At 40.9% G+C, this 16,786-nt stretch overlaps 1 protein-coding gene across 13 annotated transcripts in view; it reads right to left on the reverse strand.

The window, feature by feature from the left end:
* Positions 1–16,786, reverse strand: part of CNTN4 (contactin 4) — a 930,864-nt gene that overhangs the window by 8,112 nt on the left and 905,966 nt on the right. For 10 of the 13 annotated variants that reach the window (XM_082711571.1, XM_082711575.1, XM_082711573.1 and 7 more), the window contains 8 exons: positions 13,410–13,530; positions 9,464–9,622; positions 6,965–7,114; positions 5,388–5,458; positions 3,872–4,106; positions 3,274–3,386; positions 2,555–2,741; positions 2,011–2,123 (listed from right to left, as the gene is read on the reverse strand). In XM_082711571.1, coding sequence (XP_082567697.1) covers positions 2,011–2,123; positions 2,555–2,741; positions 3,274–3,386; positions 3,872–4,106; positions 5,388–5,458; positions 6,965–7,114; positions 9,464–9,622; positions 13,410–13,530 — 1,149 coding nt within the window. Of the gene's footprint in view, positions 1–2,010; positions 2,124–2,554; positions 2,742–3,273; positions 3,387–3,871; positions 4,107–5,387; positions 5,459–5,773; positions 6,095–6,964; positions 7,115–9,463; positions 9,623–13,409; positions 13,531–16,786 lie in introns of those variants that run through there. The other 3 variants (XM_082711566.1, XM_082711568.1, XM_082711567.1) reach the window with 3 other exon arrangements.

The raw sequence follows: 16,786 nt of genomic DNA on the forward strand, positions 1-16,786 counted from the left end.
AAGAAAGAGCCCCTAACTGTATTATTTTGGCCTGTGCTTTGATCCAAAACACTATGTATGGAACCTGGCAGGGAACCAACCTCTCCACTTCACTGACACAGTCATACACTCGGTGCCTGGAGATGTCCTCCTCACAAGCAATGAGAACTTTGTCACCACCTGCTACCATATTATGGGACGCCTGCATTGTGGCTTTGGAGGAAACTGCCTGACATCTTCAATGGGACCAATGAACACTGTATGTTCTAAGACCAACACCATTACCTATTGAGGTAGGCACTCTAATTCTGATTTCAAAGATGAGGACACTGAGACCTGAAGCTATTGTGCAATTTGCCCAGGGTCCTATGAATGGTAAAGGGTAGATTTAGCATTCAAACCCAGGTAGTCTGGGTCAATAGCCTATATTCTTAACTCAGTCTAGTTTGGCCACCATCTATGTGGGAAAATTGTTTCCCCTCTCTGGTCTCTGTCTTCATGAATGCAAAACAAGCAGGTTAGAGGCAGAAAACTGATGGTCCATGGGTCACATCTGGCCTGCATATTTTAACTGTTTGGCTCTTGGAGTGCTTATTTTATTTTGAGTTAGATGTCAATATTTAAAACTATCCAAAAACACGAAAAAATGTTGGGTTCTACCAAGAAACTGGAAGATATAGCCACACTGTTTGGCAACAATATGCAAGAGCTCAAAAGCCACAGCTCCTTCTGGACAATGAGAAAGTCTCTAATTCACCATAGTCTCTCATGCTTCCTGTTGTACCATACTGGCATGTGTGTACCTCAGGACCTTGGCACACCCCATTCATTGTGCTAGGAATACTTTTTCCCAGAGACCTATCTTTCTCCCAGAGACCTATCTTTCTCCCTTTTTCATGGCCCAACTGAAATGTCTGAACAGAAGTTCAGAGAAATATAGAAATAGAAAATAGAAAGAGAAAATTTCTCCTTAATGAAAGAGAAAATGCAGTCCCAAGGGGTTAAATGATTTACTTAGAGTCTAAGTAAATAAATAAATAAATCTCTAAATAAATCTAACTGTATAAATCTATAAATATAACTATAGGACCAATATGTGGGTCTCCTATCTCTTTATGCTATATGCTATATGCTAGAAGACTCTGGGCTCTTAGAAAAGGGCCCAGTAAAAGGCCTGGGGATTAGTTTTTAGGGAATGTTTCTCCATTGGTACAATACAAATCACTGTGCGATGTGAATAAAAGAAAAGGAATCCATGACAGGAGTCTTTTCCTGAATCCCTCTCTAATCTTAATACCCAAGGTTCTACCACCAAGTATGTCAACTCCCAATTCCAGCTTTGGTTTTATCAAGAACTTTCCAAGGGTCCCATGCTTTTTAACTAGTTCCTGAACTAGTTAAAACTAGTTAAAATGCCTTTCTGCTATGCTCAAAATCACTCTGCAAAAATACCACAAAGCATAGCCTACCAACTGCTTTTGTTTGGCCTGCAGTGCACTGCCTCGAATGTCACGTCCAGTAAAACGAAACAAGATATTACCAACTGCTTTTAAATGTGGCACCAAGGCTATTCACATTTTCTTTTCTAGCTCTTTAAAGTCAGGCTAGCACTCTGGGATCAGGCCAATAAATCTTCTACAAATTCCTTGCTTCTTTTTCTCTAAATAAATCTAACTATAGGAACATGAACAAAAATGATTAACCATTCATAATATTGTTGATTTTAAAAAAAAGACAACCAGGACAAGCACAAAACAAAGCTGACTGGAGAGATGTTACAAACGTGGTTCTTCGTGAGTTTTTGATGACACAACTACAGGGTCTTCAACCATTTCTGATTCACTCTGCCTGACTCCAAAGTTTAGTCAATTTTCTACAACTGCCTTATTGCCATGGACTATTTATAAAACTCAGAGCAAGCCACCCTGGGGACATCAGGGAAAGTGAGAACATAGTCATATGATTTCCTGAGAAGATACTGTTCTCACTAACAGTAGGATTAGGGGCCTCTGCAAAAAAGAAATTACCCACTTTGTATCCTTTTACTTCCGACTCATTATCTAGGGCCTTCACTTGATCCCAATTCAGGATGATTTTGGAGTCCGATGAATTCCATATGATGTTTCCGGGGGGTTGACTTGGTGCTATAAAAAAATTAAGATATACGAAGTCACAGATTATTAAGTCTCAATGGATTCTGAGGAATATATCCTTACTAGAATTCAAGAGTGGAGGCAATTTAATGGGCTATTGCACTAATATGTGTCTTCAAGGTCACTAAAATCTGACGAGATACAGCATTGCAAATGGAAAAAGATTCAGTTGGTCGCCTAACATTTATATCTAAAAGAAGTAGCCCTTCCCAGTGAGGAAAAAAACATTTATCTTTCTGTCCTCTGGAGCAATGAATTTTGCATGGTATTCGGAAAGGTTCAGTTAAAATGCTAAGGTAAATTTGAATCCACATAATGATACCAATTAGTATGCAAATGATCATTGGGAGGTGGGGATGGGGAATGAACTGGGGATATGTCTGATGAATCCCTAAAATATTTCTGAGCAACGATGTTCTTACGTGGCTTTCTGGTTGTCACATTGACCGTTGCGCTGGATGGGCCTGTCCCTGCAGTATTATATGCCTTGACAGCTAAATGATACAGTGCGCTGCTTTTTAAATTGGTGATTTTTGTTGATGTCTGATTTCCAATTGTTCGTATTTTTCTAGCATTTTCTTCCTTGTCATCATGTCTCCAGTATTTAACCTGAGAAAAGAAAAGGGAAGACCTTGGAAATCATATCTTTGGGGATATTTTCAATGTCATCAGCTGATTTTTTAAAAAATGCAGATTCTTATGATGGAATTAATTTTTCATACCAACTCATATGCGGAACTTTTGGAGCCAAGGGCTTGGTATGCTCTGAGAACTTACCCGGAATAGGAAGGGCCCCCTCTTTTTGTTCTTAGCTTCATAGTGGGAAGGAAAATTGGCACAACCATTATTGGCTATTTCTCACTTATTCCCTACATTTATCTTGAGTCCAAGTGATTCTGTGTGTGTCAAAAGTCAAAGCTCATTTTGTCAACCCTCTTAGACCCACATGTATTTTGAAAAATACATTTCTGCAGTGTACCAGAAAAAGGGTGCTCTCACAGTGGGATGTTAATTTTTCAACTAATGCCTACTTGAAGCCATTATTCTCTGAAACAAATTCCTCTAAATGGGGATCTGAGTCTTTTTCTCAATACAATGTGTCTTGAAGTTCCCAGACCCGATGCACATATCTCTTACTTACCTCATAGCCTTGTATCCGTCCTCTATTCTTCTCCATGGGGGAGGCCCAGAAAACCTCAATGTCTGTAGCAGACAGACTTCTGGCAAAGATGCTGGCTGGTGGTTTGGTGGGTTCTACAGATGAATGTGGAAAAAGTAATTACTCTATCAGCCTCCTCCGGATAGGCTTCTAGATACTGGCATTATAAGGAGCAAATAACCCATGGGTGTATAACAGCCCTTAGTGATTAGGACCCTAACCATCATTTTACAGAGGAGCCATGATTAATAGCTGGAATGGAGTGGGAACAAAGATGGTAAAGACAAAAGTCTTTGGCTTCTAAATTTGGGGTTAGATGGAAGGGAAGTAATCCAGGACTGCTTAAATTTAAGCACCAAGTTTTTGTAGCTAGCAATTCCTTTAACACAGATCCTTGTTAATTAGCATTTGCCAGAGGTGAGAGTCCTGGTCACTAGATTATGAAAATAAGAAGGTAAGAAGAAAGGAAAGCCAACTGACTTGAGTAAGAATCAGGAGAACTGGGTGGCAGTTTGGTCTTAAAGTCAGCAACATCTCATAGCTGAACAAGTATCCCTTTTAGAGGCAACATAAATCATACCTTCTTCTGCAGAATATACTACTGTGGTGGGACTGAACGGGCCTTCTCCTTTATTGTTGAAGACACCCACTTTAACCTCAAAGGGAGAGAAGGGGCGCACGCTCTCATTCCTGAATACGTATCTGGAGGCGTCGGCTGATGCCAGCACTGTCAGCATCCAGATCATTTTGCCGTAGGGCCGGAAGGCCACCACATAGCCAAAGCCTCTGCCATTCTGTAATTCCTCGGGGACTGTCTGGGAAAGAAGGGACGTAGTCTTCAGAAGTCACAGCAGTTTGATTCAAATGCTAAGATTGTTTCATTTCACCCTACCTTCCAACGTTCTTCTAGACATTCTTCCCACCTATCTTACTTCGGATTTTGTCAGGAGACGGGTTTGGGCCTTGCCATCCATCTATCTGAGCTATGCATGAGGTACTAAATAAGGTTAAATGAACCCTAGGGAGAACCTGCAGTGGAGAGCCTCCTTGTTGATGGGGGAGACCCAGCTCTGAAATTCTTAGAAATGACTAGGAAATTCAGTGGATAGTTGATCTAGAAACCAACAATGCAACATGTACCATCCAATATGAATCTTCCTCCAGGGGTAAACAGACAAAAGATTGCATTGCAGATCTCATCTTGGCGCAGGCAAGATCTTCCCCCTCAGAACTGAGGAGCTAAGCTGGAGGGAGTGAGAAATTTCCTTCACTGCTGGGGCTTTAATTAAATGAAAGATTTTGGGGCGCCTGGGTGGCTCAGTGGGTTAAGCCTCTGCCTTCGGCTCAGGTCATGATCCCAGAGTCCTGGGATCGAACCCCACAGCAGGCTCTCTGCTCCGCAGGGAGCCTGCTTCCTCCTCTCTCTCTCTGCCTGCCTCTCCGCCTATTTGTGATCTCTCTCTGTCAAAACAAAACAAAACAAAACAAAACAAAAAAAACAAATAAATGAAAGATTTTAACTACAGGGACTGTTGTCTAGAATCCTTCAAAAACATTAAGAACACTTCATAAAACTTCAATCTCCTCTCTCAAAATAAATTTTCAATAAATTGGTGACTAACCTACCTCCAGGTTGTTTTAAAAATACCTCACAGAACAGGGCTCCAGAAGCAAAGCCAATGGCCAGGAAATCGTGCTGGCACACCCAATCTATAGCTGGCAGAGGTTTTAAATCAATTGCCTATGTCTCAATTCAGGAAAAAAGGAAAACTGGTTTTCTTTGAACCAGCCTTCATGGGTATATAAATAGATATACATATATATGTATATATATATATTTTTTTCTTGTGTTGTCATCCATTTCATGATTTTTTTTCTGTGATGCATCCAATTAAAACTTAATTCAAGAATTAATGGGCAAACACCATCTTTTCCTGCTACTCATTAGCTAGGTGAGAGTGAGTGTTTGCACTCCACTACGTTTTGGCTCTTAAAAACATAGGAGAAAACTTCTCAGAGTTTTTTTTTTTAACATAGAGAAAAAAATAAAATAGCCTAGACTACTGAGTGTTTCTTTTGTTCCATGATTCATTTACCTCCCAGGTTATAACCAGCTCAGATTTGCTGCCTCCACCACCACTGACGTTAGCTGGGGTGACTTCGGGGACTGTGCAGGAAACAAAAAACAAGTCATGTCAGGTGGTAAAAGCAAATGAGGGGCAGGAAGGTCACCTGGCTGAAGTGACTCCCTTTAAACAAATACGCTGATAAATATATATCTTTGTCTTTTGAGATCAGGACCAGTGTGCTCAAGCCGCCCAAAGCGTCAGTTTAAAGAAGTGAAACGTACCAAGGAAATCGCTATTGGTTACCTGTTTCCCATTCAACAATGTACACAAGGTATGTGACAAGTCTGACCAGCTATAGGCTCCATCCGTAGAGGCTGAGGTTCAGTGCTTTGAAAGGACTGAGGTTCTGGTTCTAATGCTTGGAGAGGCGTTTATTAACGATGCGGTGGTACACAAAAGACAGACAATACACACTCTGCCCGTGCAGAGCTTACAATCTTGTTGGAGGGAGAGGGACATGCAGAACAATTACACAGGGATGTCGACAATAAACAACAATACGGTGCAGACAGAATGAAGTGCAGTGACGTTCTGAAGTAGCAGGCTGCTCAGAGTAGGGTTGGGCTAATGGCTTCTTGGAGGAAGGTGAGTTTTGAGCTGGGTGCTGAAGGAAGTGGTAGACATAGGTTGACCCCTGGCTCACTGTGCTTAACCTCTTTGATCCCCATTTTTCTCTGTAAAAGAGGGGAAATTATGCTAGCTTCTTCCTCAGGACTGCTGAGAGGAATCAAGTCAATGACAGTTTTGGAGGGGGAAAAGAGAGCATGGGGATTAGCTAGTTACCACCACATAAATGAAAGATTCCAGAAAGAATTTAGAATTGGTGACTGGGTGTGTTCCCTCTGAAAGCTAATTAAATAGATCTAGATGGATTTCTGCCCAAAGAGTAGGGTCAGAGTTCCTGTTTGCTTAGGAACCTTCAACACACACTTGGCCTTGTCACAGCTGGGGACTCTGCAAAGACCCACACACAGGCCACCCACTTGACAAGAGAGAAGGAAATGTACAACGGATGCAAGTGCCTGTTATTCTCGCCCTGTGTTCCTTCAGGCTGTGGACGTGGAGGGTCTCATACTGAACTGTTGCCTGGGCTGGTGTGAATTAGCAGGATGTTCTGAATCTCAGCTTCTGGGAAAGGTCAGTAAGAAAATCTTACCAAATACTTCTAAAAAATTTATTCTTTGCAACTCATGGTTTCTGTGTGTTGATTTTATTTGAAATGTGGGGCGTGTATTAAAAAATAACTCCTGGTTGAAGAATCTTGGTGAAAATGAACCAACGAAGAAAGAGTTGGCATTAGAAGAACTAAGCACAGGGTGTCTCCCCCTGTACAAGGAGACCCAGTGGAGAGTAAGAACTTAACTCTTGACTGAGACTCAGTAAGCTGAGCAAGTCCTCGCCTGGTTTCTGATCAATGCACTCATTCAAGGGAAGGGGGTGCTGATACAGAGCCTCGTTAGGGCTAAAGAGCAGGAAGAATTCAAAGCCTTTTCCTAAGAGATCATAGCTACTGGCACAGACTCTGTGTCGTGGCTGCTACTCACGAGCCTCTTCTGTCCTCCGCTTCTCTGAGGGCCGGCTGGGCTCCCCGATCCCAATCACATTGGCAGCAACAGTGCGGAATTCATACTCAACCCAAGGGTTCAAACCCACGACAGTCGCTGTGTATGTCTTCCCATCAATAAGTTCTGGGACTGAAAGACATCAAAAGGTGGGGATGTTTTACAGGATTCCATGTCAAGCAGAGAGGAGCTTCCATCCATCATCATTACCATTACTGTGCGCAGGGCATTGTAATTGGTCTGAGACGAGTTGTACAACAGCTGTTAGAGGGAAGTAATTCCAGAAGTCTCTTTTGGTGAACTAACAAGTTCAAATCAGATACCAACAGATGACATTATGGTCTTCAAAGCCCCAAGGCACTTGACTGTAATCATTATTGCTATCACCTCATACATTTTCCAACATTTACTGCACAGTGTTGTGTATACTGTTTACTTTTTATAACTATTCTATGAATAAAGTAAAATCACTGTCTTCATTTTTGTAGATGAGGAAAAGGTGCCTTTTAAAGATTAAGTTACTGACCCAAGATTGCACTGAATTTGCACCTTTGACTGTGTGGTCCAAGTTCTATAACTTACTGTAATAATGACGTTAATAAAATTATGAATCCTATAATACCACTGACAGGAACTATACTAACACATCTTAAGAAAGAATCTGTAAACCTAAAAGGAAAGGCCATGAAGATCAGGGAGTCAGAGAGGCAGAATTTGATAGTATTCACCCAGACTTGTTTGGAGAAGAGATTCTTCCCAATAGGACATGGCCTACTGTTTGATGCCATAAAACAACAAGCAATGGATATTGCCTCCAGGCTCACTGAACAACTGTTTGAGTTTTAAATGGGTTATCATAAAGATTTCCTATATGAGGGGTACCTGGCTGGCTCAGTCAGTACACCATGCAACTCTTGATTTTGGGGTTTTAAGTTCAAGCCCCACATTGGGTATAGAGCTTACTTTAAAAAAAGAAAATAAAATAAAGATTTCCCATGTGGCCGAGAAGACTTAAAGGGAGGTCCCCTGTGACAAAGCTGAGGCCATCATCCTTGTACCTAGGGTTCAGTGGCTGCCAGGCTCCTTAGGCTATACTAATACAGTCCTAGCCTCCAAAGGTAAAGAGTGTTGGCTTTGGAGTAAGACCATCCGGATTCTAAACTTGAATCCACACTTAGTACCCCAATTACCTTGGGCAAGTCTCTTAACCTTTCCAGTGCTTTGGTTTCCCTACTATAAAATGAGGCTAATAACAATATCTATTTGCACCATGATTGAGAAAATTAAAAAAAAAAAAAAAAGCACTTAGCAAAGCATAGAGCACACAGCAAGGGCTCAGCAAATTGTAGTGTTTTTTTTTTTAAACCATCATTATCAGCAGCATCTTCATCCTCTTCCTTTTCTTCATTATATTTCTGTAGTACTTCTTGTTCTTAAAATGTTTCACAATTGTTTCTCTTTTGGTTCATACACAATTCTCATCATGCCCATTTAACAGAAGATGTAGTTGTCTAGAGATCTTCTGAGTAGCAGAGTCAGGGCTAGCATGATCCCCTAACTTGCAGATTTTTTCTGTCTTTTCCTTCCTAAGCACAAATGTGACTCAGAAGAAAGAGATTGAGCTGCAAACACAGAAACCCACTTCTGAGGTTGAACAAGCTGATGTAAAAAAGCAAAAAACAAAAAACAAAAAGCAATGAGGTTGTTAAAATCAATATGATTTATCTGAATTGCACAGAACTACTCCTATCACCCCATGTATTTCTATTTCAAATATCAAGACGACACAGCCAACCCTTGAGGACCAGAGGAGTGTGTATCTTGCTGGCAATAATTACTTATTTGTCCATTCTTCCTCATATGAAACCTATGTAAAATAACAAGAATCAGTTTGGAGGGGCAGGGATAGTAAGGCAACTCACATGGCTTTTAATATAACAGAATCTCATGACTCTTCATGTCCAAATTTAGCTATCTTAAAAAAAATAGATAGCAAGTCAAGAGGCTCTAGGCAGCCCTTAGTTACTAGTTTGTTGAGAGCCATACATAAACTTTACATAGACTATGTAGACTAGCATAATCCACAACTTCTCAAAGTGTATCATCAGTAGAACACAGATAATTTTAGGTAATATGCAGATTGAATGTTATATATATATTTTTACAACTGAAGTATTTTAATATGTATGTTAAGAAAAACTATGACCAACATACAGACCTAGCATTTCATAGACATTATTGCTTAGGACAAGTTAAGAAAACAAACAAGCAAACAAATGTGAATTGATATAAAGAAAAATATTAAAGAAATGATAGTACCATTGACTGAGGGTTAGGAAACACTGCCAGAATGTATCATTCATAGTTGTGTCTTAATGAGAACCTAGATGGCCCTTGGCTTCTGCCACAGTGCTCTCTGTCCATTATGCTGAGTTTCAGAAGCCTCTGAGAGACACAAGCACCAGGCATCCAATATGGTACCTGTACTGACTGCTTGCCAGCCCACGGAGAACGGAGTCCTGGCTTGAATGACATACATCGTGATGGGGCTGTGGTTGTCAGGTCCAGGTCTCCAGGACAGCTGAGCGGTGGTATCTGTAATTTCATCTATGGTCACAGCCTCTGGGGGTCCTGGGGGACCTGTGAAAGAACAAGACCCTCAGAGGTGGAGGAGTAAGTTCACATGTCCAAGCGATTGTGGAACTGAATGCAGTGCTGATCCAGTCAACCTTTTATTTGTCCACTCACAGATTCATCACTTGTCAATTCCTTTTTGAATGTCTATTTGGTGCCCAACATTCTTCAAGGCTCTGAAACTACAGAGATGAATGAGACATGGACCCTTCTTTCTGAGGGGGTCACTATATAATCAGAAAAAAATAATAGGTCAGCAAGAAATTAAAATAGAATACTGGTTCCAAAAGGCAGGCGAGAATACTGGGATACCACAAAAGCTCAAGTTCATTAATTCATCTATCATATATTTACAGGCTCCTGATATGGGTCAGGCGGTGTTATCTGTGGATAGAATAGTGATAAATGAAGATGATAGTCTTTTGGAAATGGTCATTGCTAGGACTGAGCATGTGGATTTGAGCAGAACTGGCTTTGGGACTTCGATGGTCACGATGCTGCTCCATACATTTCTACTGCGCTGTAATTACTGACCCCAGCCCTGCCCCACGTCATATGCAAACACACACTTGTATACAAGGGAATGTCTGTGAAAGTGGCCGGCGCTCAAGAGTCACAAGATTAAGGCTTCTTCAGTACAACTTCAGACCTGGGCTGGAGTCCAAAGACCCTCATTTGCAGCTTCTGTAAATCCACCTGTTATTTTTCTACTTATCTTCCTGATGTTCACTGTTTCTCCCCATGTATTTAAACCATTGAAATGAGAGGAAAGAGTTCAAATGAAGTTTAGAAAGAGTTCTAAATGAAGGCTTGGAAATCCCAGATAAACAGAGGATGGAAAGCGATAGGCAAACAAACACTAAATTGCAAAAAAGCAAAGCCCCAGAGGTGTCTTAGATTCCAGCAGGAAAGGTTCTTACCAGGCAATTCAATGCATTTGTAGCAAGACACAACTGACCGCCTCAGGAGGGAAGGTGATCATGAGGGAGACATGATGACAGTCCTTGTGTCCCTGAGACAGGAATAAGAAGCTATCTATTCCTGGGAGGGCTTTGCTTAGCCACCTGTAGAGGTCAAGTGTACTGCCATGCACTACTGGGCCATGTGGCTGGGCGGGGAAGAAAGATGTCTAGCGGAGTGGTGAAAAGTTCATTGTAATTTCCTGAAGTAAGACTTTCACTCCTGTATCCCTCATAGGATGCCCTAAATTTCTCTTTCCTTTTTAAAAAATCATTTTTATAGACCCACAGGTGAAACTAAATTTATCTTCTCCCTCCTACTCCTGTATGAAAGGTCTGGAAATCTGTATGCTGAAACTGATTAATTTTCCATGGTGACATTTCAGCATGCCAGTCTAATGCCACCTGGATAGAGCTGAGGCAAACTTTGGTCTTTGCAACCCTGATTAACTAGATAAAGTCCAGAACACCCTATCATCGTCTTTTTTCTCACTACCTTGCTCATCCTAGATTCCTTCCACCAACCCCAGTTTCAATGAATGCTCTTTTTTGATGGCCTTTAAAATGAAAGTACCATAAATAGGAAAGGGTTCCCCTCCAAACTCCTCTATGAACTAAACAGACAGGGATTATTTGAGCCCACTTAGGGCAGCTGAGTAAAGGAAAATGAAGGGATGGTATGAATTTGGCCACTGGCGGTAAGATGGTGCTTGCATAACTTTGTTTGCTCTGCTGGTCCTGCCTGACCATACCAGTGGTCACGGTATGTTTGTCAACTTCCTATTGGGGAAGTTGGGTCCCTCTTTCAAAATGAGAAGATGAGCCAATGTTTATCCTCTGAACAAAACGTTCACATGGTCAGGGCTCACAGATGTTTTGGTCAAGGCAACAGAAGAGGGAGCACTGGTATGAGACCAGTGTTCAGCTTCTCTCTCAGTGAAGAAGGGCTTTTCTACCCACCGGTAGTGGGCTCTACACTGAATAAAGTAGATATCAGAGAATCAAGGGGGCTGGAGCCAAGACTCAAAGCTTTACCAGTTTCAGATACAAAAATCTCTTACAGGGCAGTGAAATATGTTTCTGCGTCCTTTCTGTAATATGCAGAAAAGCTGCAAGGGCAGAGCTAGAGGAAATAAAACGAAAGATTATGGTTTAAAATGGCATATTAATTTATTGGCCTTATTAACTGATTAGACTAGATTTTCTTTTAGACTGAGTTTGCAAATTCCTCTTGGTATTTAATGTTATTTTCTGTGAAATGAAGTATACAATATCATTTAAGAACTTCAAGTATTACTGATTTAAATATTTATTAGTCTAATTTATTGGTGTTTAAACTGCTGATCTGAACATTATCCTAATTAAATAGAGGATAAATTTTCGGCAACAGAATTCTTTTGTCCCTAGGGGTAGAGCAGAGCGGCTCTCATGTATTTTAAAATGGAAATAAACACGTTTCCATAAGTTATTCAATGGGTAGTTCAACCCAGGTTGAAAGTTTTTGCTCTTATCTCGCTCTTATCTGTAGCATTACCGAAAGGTTTCTGTAGGCAATTTAAAGAGGAAGGAAAGTAGACAGAGTTGGAAAAGCTATTTTTCTTTAACCTCTCTTGACAATGAGGTTAAGTCGTAAACTCCCACACATCTCCCCCTCTCAGGTTCTGCCTAAGGGTAGGGCAACATGTCTATCACTTCCAGTAATTCCTTGTTCTCCCTGAACTCAGATTTACCCTGCCTCTGTATCTGATTTCCCCTGGAGTTGTGATTCTTGCCCTCCAGGTTCTGCTGGCCAAAGATTCCCAAACACCAATGCTTAGGGTTCAGAGGAAGGAGGTGCTCCCAAGAGATTATTTGCATGTTCTGATTTGGTTTCACTTTTAACACTTAAGAAAAGCTCCGAGCATGCGTCAGTTTGATTCTTGTACATCTACTGGTTCCCAAAGATTTTAATTTCAGTATAAAAATATTTGTTAAAGGGGTGCCTGGGTGGCTCAGTGGGTTGAGCTTCTGCCTTAGGCTCAGGTCATGATCTCAGGGTCCTGGGATCGAGCCCTGCGTCAGGCTCTCTGCTCAGTGGGAAGCCTGCTTACCCCTCTCTCTCTGCCTACTTGTGATCTCTCTCTCTGTCAAGTAAATAAATAAAATCTTCAAAAAAATTTTTTAAAAATATACATTTGTTAAAGCTCTATTTACTGTTGCTTTGTAAACTGGTTCTATGGGGCTCAATCAGGGCCTTTGGAGCCATTAGGTTGAAGTTAGGCCATGTTGGGAGGACTGAAGAAAACCTCACAAAGGTCAGTTTGCACATCAACTGCCAGCTGATTTACTGCATCCCAGGCAGTCACAAAGTGTTCCCTCTAAAGCCATATTTTAAGAACTGGATTGAACTATTAACTTTAGGGAAAAAAGGGAACTGGGAAAAACAGGTGATTTTCTGAAGCCACAGTTCTATCAGTACCCTAAATCACTAATTTGGCTTAGCCCAGATGAAACATCAAAAGGCATGGTTTGATCCTTCTTAAAACTATTTGCTTTTGTTAATCCAAAATTATTCTAGAAGGTCCTATCAACTCCAACAGCCACACATCGGGGCACTTGGGGCACTCACAGGAGTTATTTTCAGTCCAGAGCAACCAGATTTGCTCTGCACTTTCTGGTGATCCCTCCCATGAGAAAGAGATACACAGAGGACTGTGGGCTGTTAGCCACTGTTTGCAATGTTCAGCTTCTATCTGACTTTCTTCTGTAATTCTAAACCGGTGAGGTTTTTAGCAACCTGTGCAGGAGTAGATATCACACAAGCATTCCAGGAACAGAAACCAACATTCCCATACCTCTCACAATCAGGTCGGCAGCAGCAGAGAGCTTGTCTACACTTGTCTGGACCATGCAGACATATTTCCCAGCATGCTTCAGCTGGATGTTTCGGATCATCAAATCACCAGCTGAATCCTGCTGATAAAGTAGGGGAAAGTGGCTACAATTACTTTTTAATGAGCTCTAAATATCATTATCACGTGAAGGACACTGTGACTAATGGATTTATTTTATACTAGCTGATGAAAACATTAGTGATGCAAGCCATGGCCTATTAAAAACATGTGAGCCTGCCTGGGAGATAAGAACCCCAATACCTTCAGAACACACCTTGGGCAAGACCTTAGGGGTATGTGGCTTCTCTGGGTCACTGGAGCAGTTTGCCACCCGTGTCAGAAGCACTTAAACCTACTGAAGGTGGCTCTTGATCTCGTCCTATGGGTTTCTTAAGATATGCCCTCAACCTGCAGCCTTCACTGGGCTTTCCCATACTTTGGAACTCTATATTTGGAAAGGGGAGGCAAGCCCACATTTGGAGGCATCTTCATTTTACTGCACAGCTCTGTCTTACAGCCAGCATTTTGATTGTTCCCAGGTTTGAATTAAAAGAGTATGAAGACCACACTCTCCAAGGAAATTTAGCATCACCTAGTGTGGAAGACTGCTATAATTTGTTTTTGAAATGCCAAATGCAAGTTTGATTAGCAGATGAATAGGCCTGATTACATCCCAGTATGGATTTCGGTGTGCCTAGAAATATTCCTACACGCTCACCAGCACGGTGCTTTTAATAAAAATGAGACGATGCCTCTACAGGTTATCACGAAGGTGGCATTTTAACTAAAGAATGTGGCTACACTTTGGGGTTTCATTTCATAGCTCTGTTCATCGAAAGTTTGGGGAGCAGATGGCTTGCGTAGGAGTGCTCCCTAGAGGTCAGATGCAGGAAGCTATGTTTACTACTAACCCCACAATAGATGACAAGGTAGCATAGGTTATTTTGGCCCTGTTTGCTATTCTTCTAAATGACAATAATGTTCTATAATATTTAAATACGGGAGCCATATATTAAAGCTAAATACTCACATGTTCTATGAGGTAGATGCTCTATTGTCCTTACTTTACAGGTGAAGAAACTCCAGCTCAAAGAAGTTATGACTTGTCTGAAATCACTTAGCTAATAAATGGCAGAGCCAGGATGTGAACCCACAAGGTCAGGCCATTCTACAAATTCGAAAGACTTTATTCTCAATCTAAGTTAATGTGTACTTAGTTCAATTAAAACAAAAGGTTTTAGAGCAAAATACCACAAATCCATCCAGGACAATGGAAAACCTGGAACTGCCAATAGTTGTAAATAAGTTTAGAAGACAGGCTCAAGCATTCAGTGAAGGGAGAGCTGATGTGTAGGTACTCAGCTTGGGCTGATCCCTGCTGTGTGATTTTATGTAAGTCTCTGGGTTTTAGTTTACTGACCTATGAAAGAAGGATACATTGCCCACTGGGTGAGGTTGTAAGAATCAAATCAAACTGTATGTGTATGTGAAATCTGAAACCTGGAAGCACAGAGTAAATTTAAATTGGTCTTATTGATGAGCATGAGTGGTCATGTCAAAGATATTAAATCTACCTCAAGGAGAGTTGTGATATATATATATTTTTTAACCTGAAAGCTCTTTTATTTATAACCCTTGGGTTCTCATTCAGATTCTATTTACTAATCAAGTCTTATAATTGCTCAGTAAAAGAGTACAATAATTGCTACCCTATTCCACAGGCTCTCTGTGATGATTAAAGAGCCAATAGATATGAAAGTGCTTAATAAATGATTAGGCACTGGGCAAATATAAGGCTTCATCATCATCATCATTAATACTTCCTTACCTAAGACATTCATGTGGTTATTAGGACTCTAGGGTATAGGTTTAAACAGAAAAATATGCCTCACAGGGAGGCGTGTGCAGGGAAGGTGGAAAGCTGAATTTGTTTTAAAGAAATGGGCATACCAAATCAATAATCCATTTTATTCACCAAGGTCTTAAAGTCAGGATAAACTAGTTGTAGCCTGAAAACTTCACAGTACAGCACCATATTAATGGAATGTACTGTCTTTATTTACAGATTTGGACCAGAGTTGTGTTTCAAAAGTTTAAATTGAAACAAAAAAAATAATAAAGTCAGGATTGAAGTAAGTCTCACAGAAGGAGACCACAATTAACTTTCTCTTTCCCTTTGAAGTCATCAAGATCACCCAGTTTGCTGAGATCTATCTTTGTGTTCCTCCCAAAGTGAACAAAACAGCACCAGCTTATATTCTCCTGGTGTGGTCTGTTCTGTTTCTGACAGGGCATTTGGAGGCTGTCAAAGGACAAGTGGAAACTGAAAACCCCAACAGATTGGCTCTACCCAACATCCCTTCCACCACAATGACCCAGGAAATAGTTGCTGTGAAATGGCTTGACTTCAGAATTGCTTCCTTCCCTCTTCTACTGTCAAGTTCTACCTCTATAGACATTAAGGATCCTGGTGACTAACACACTTACTTCTCACAGTTTGTAGTGCTGTCCTGAATTTTTCACTTCTTTGCAATAATTGATTGGTGAGAGTTTCAGAGAAGAGACAAGCTTTTCCCATCTGAGAGGCTAACGAGGGTGATCCCACAGATAGAGCTCTCCACAAAGGTGGTCATTAGTGCTTGACTCCATAAAGGGTGTCTCCACCTGTGCCTCAGCCCTGGCTGGTATGCAGCCAGTCCAGGATAACATCCACATCTGTCTGACTGGCAGGCTAGAGCTCTTTTGATCGGTCAGACAGCTGTTCTAATTGGTTGGTGCCTGTGCATTCTGGGAGATAATATTTTTAATGTCTCTCCTGGACAAGACATTGGTCTTAGTGTGAAAACGAATATTCTGCTTAATCTATGAAGGTCTTCTCAATGTATACTTTCCTGTTATTAAAATCAATGTTATTCTTCCTTCAATTAGTACAACTATTAAAATTTGTCAGATACTTCTTTTGTGGGAGGCATTGGACTATGCACTTTTCTAGACCTGAAGGTATTTAATATCTTCAATGCCCTTGTGAAATTCATATCTCTCCCACTTGGTTATTAAGCCGAATCATATCAAAGAAGTCCAGAATGCTTAATATTGGCAATTTCATCCAGGCTTTCTCAATCAGGATTCCAAGAGAGACTCTCTCATAACCTAAGGTATCCACTGATGTAATAAACTAACTTCTCTCCTATGTATCTGAAGTATTACCAGTTGTATATGATCTTTGGAAAAACTGAGAAAATGCTCAGATCATTCTTTGTGCTCTGTGAGAGACATCCTTTGAGAAAGGCTGCAAGAATGTAATTAACAGGACTAGTACTACAGTTGAATGGAAAACA

This window comes from Mustela nivalis, assembly GCF_964662115.1.
Source record: "Mustela nivalis genome assembly, chromosome: 1".
Lineage (NCBI taxonomy): Eukaryota > Metazoa > Chordata > Mammalia > Carnivora > Mustelidae > Mustela > Mustela nivalis.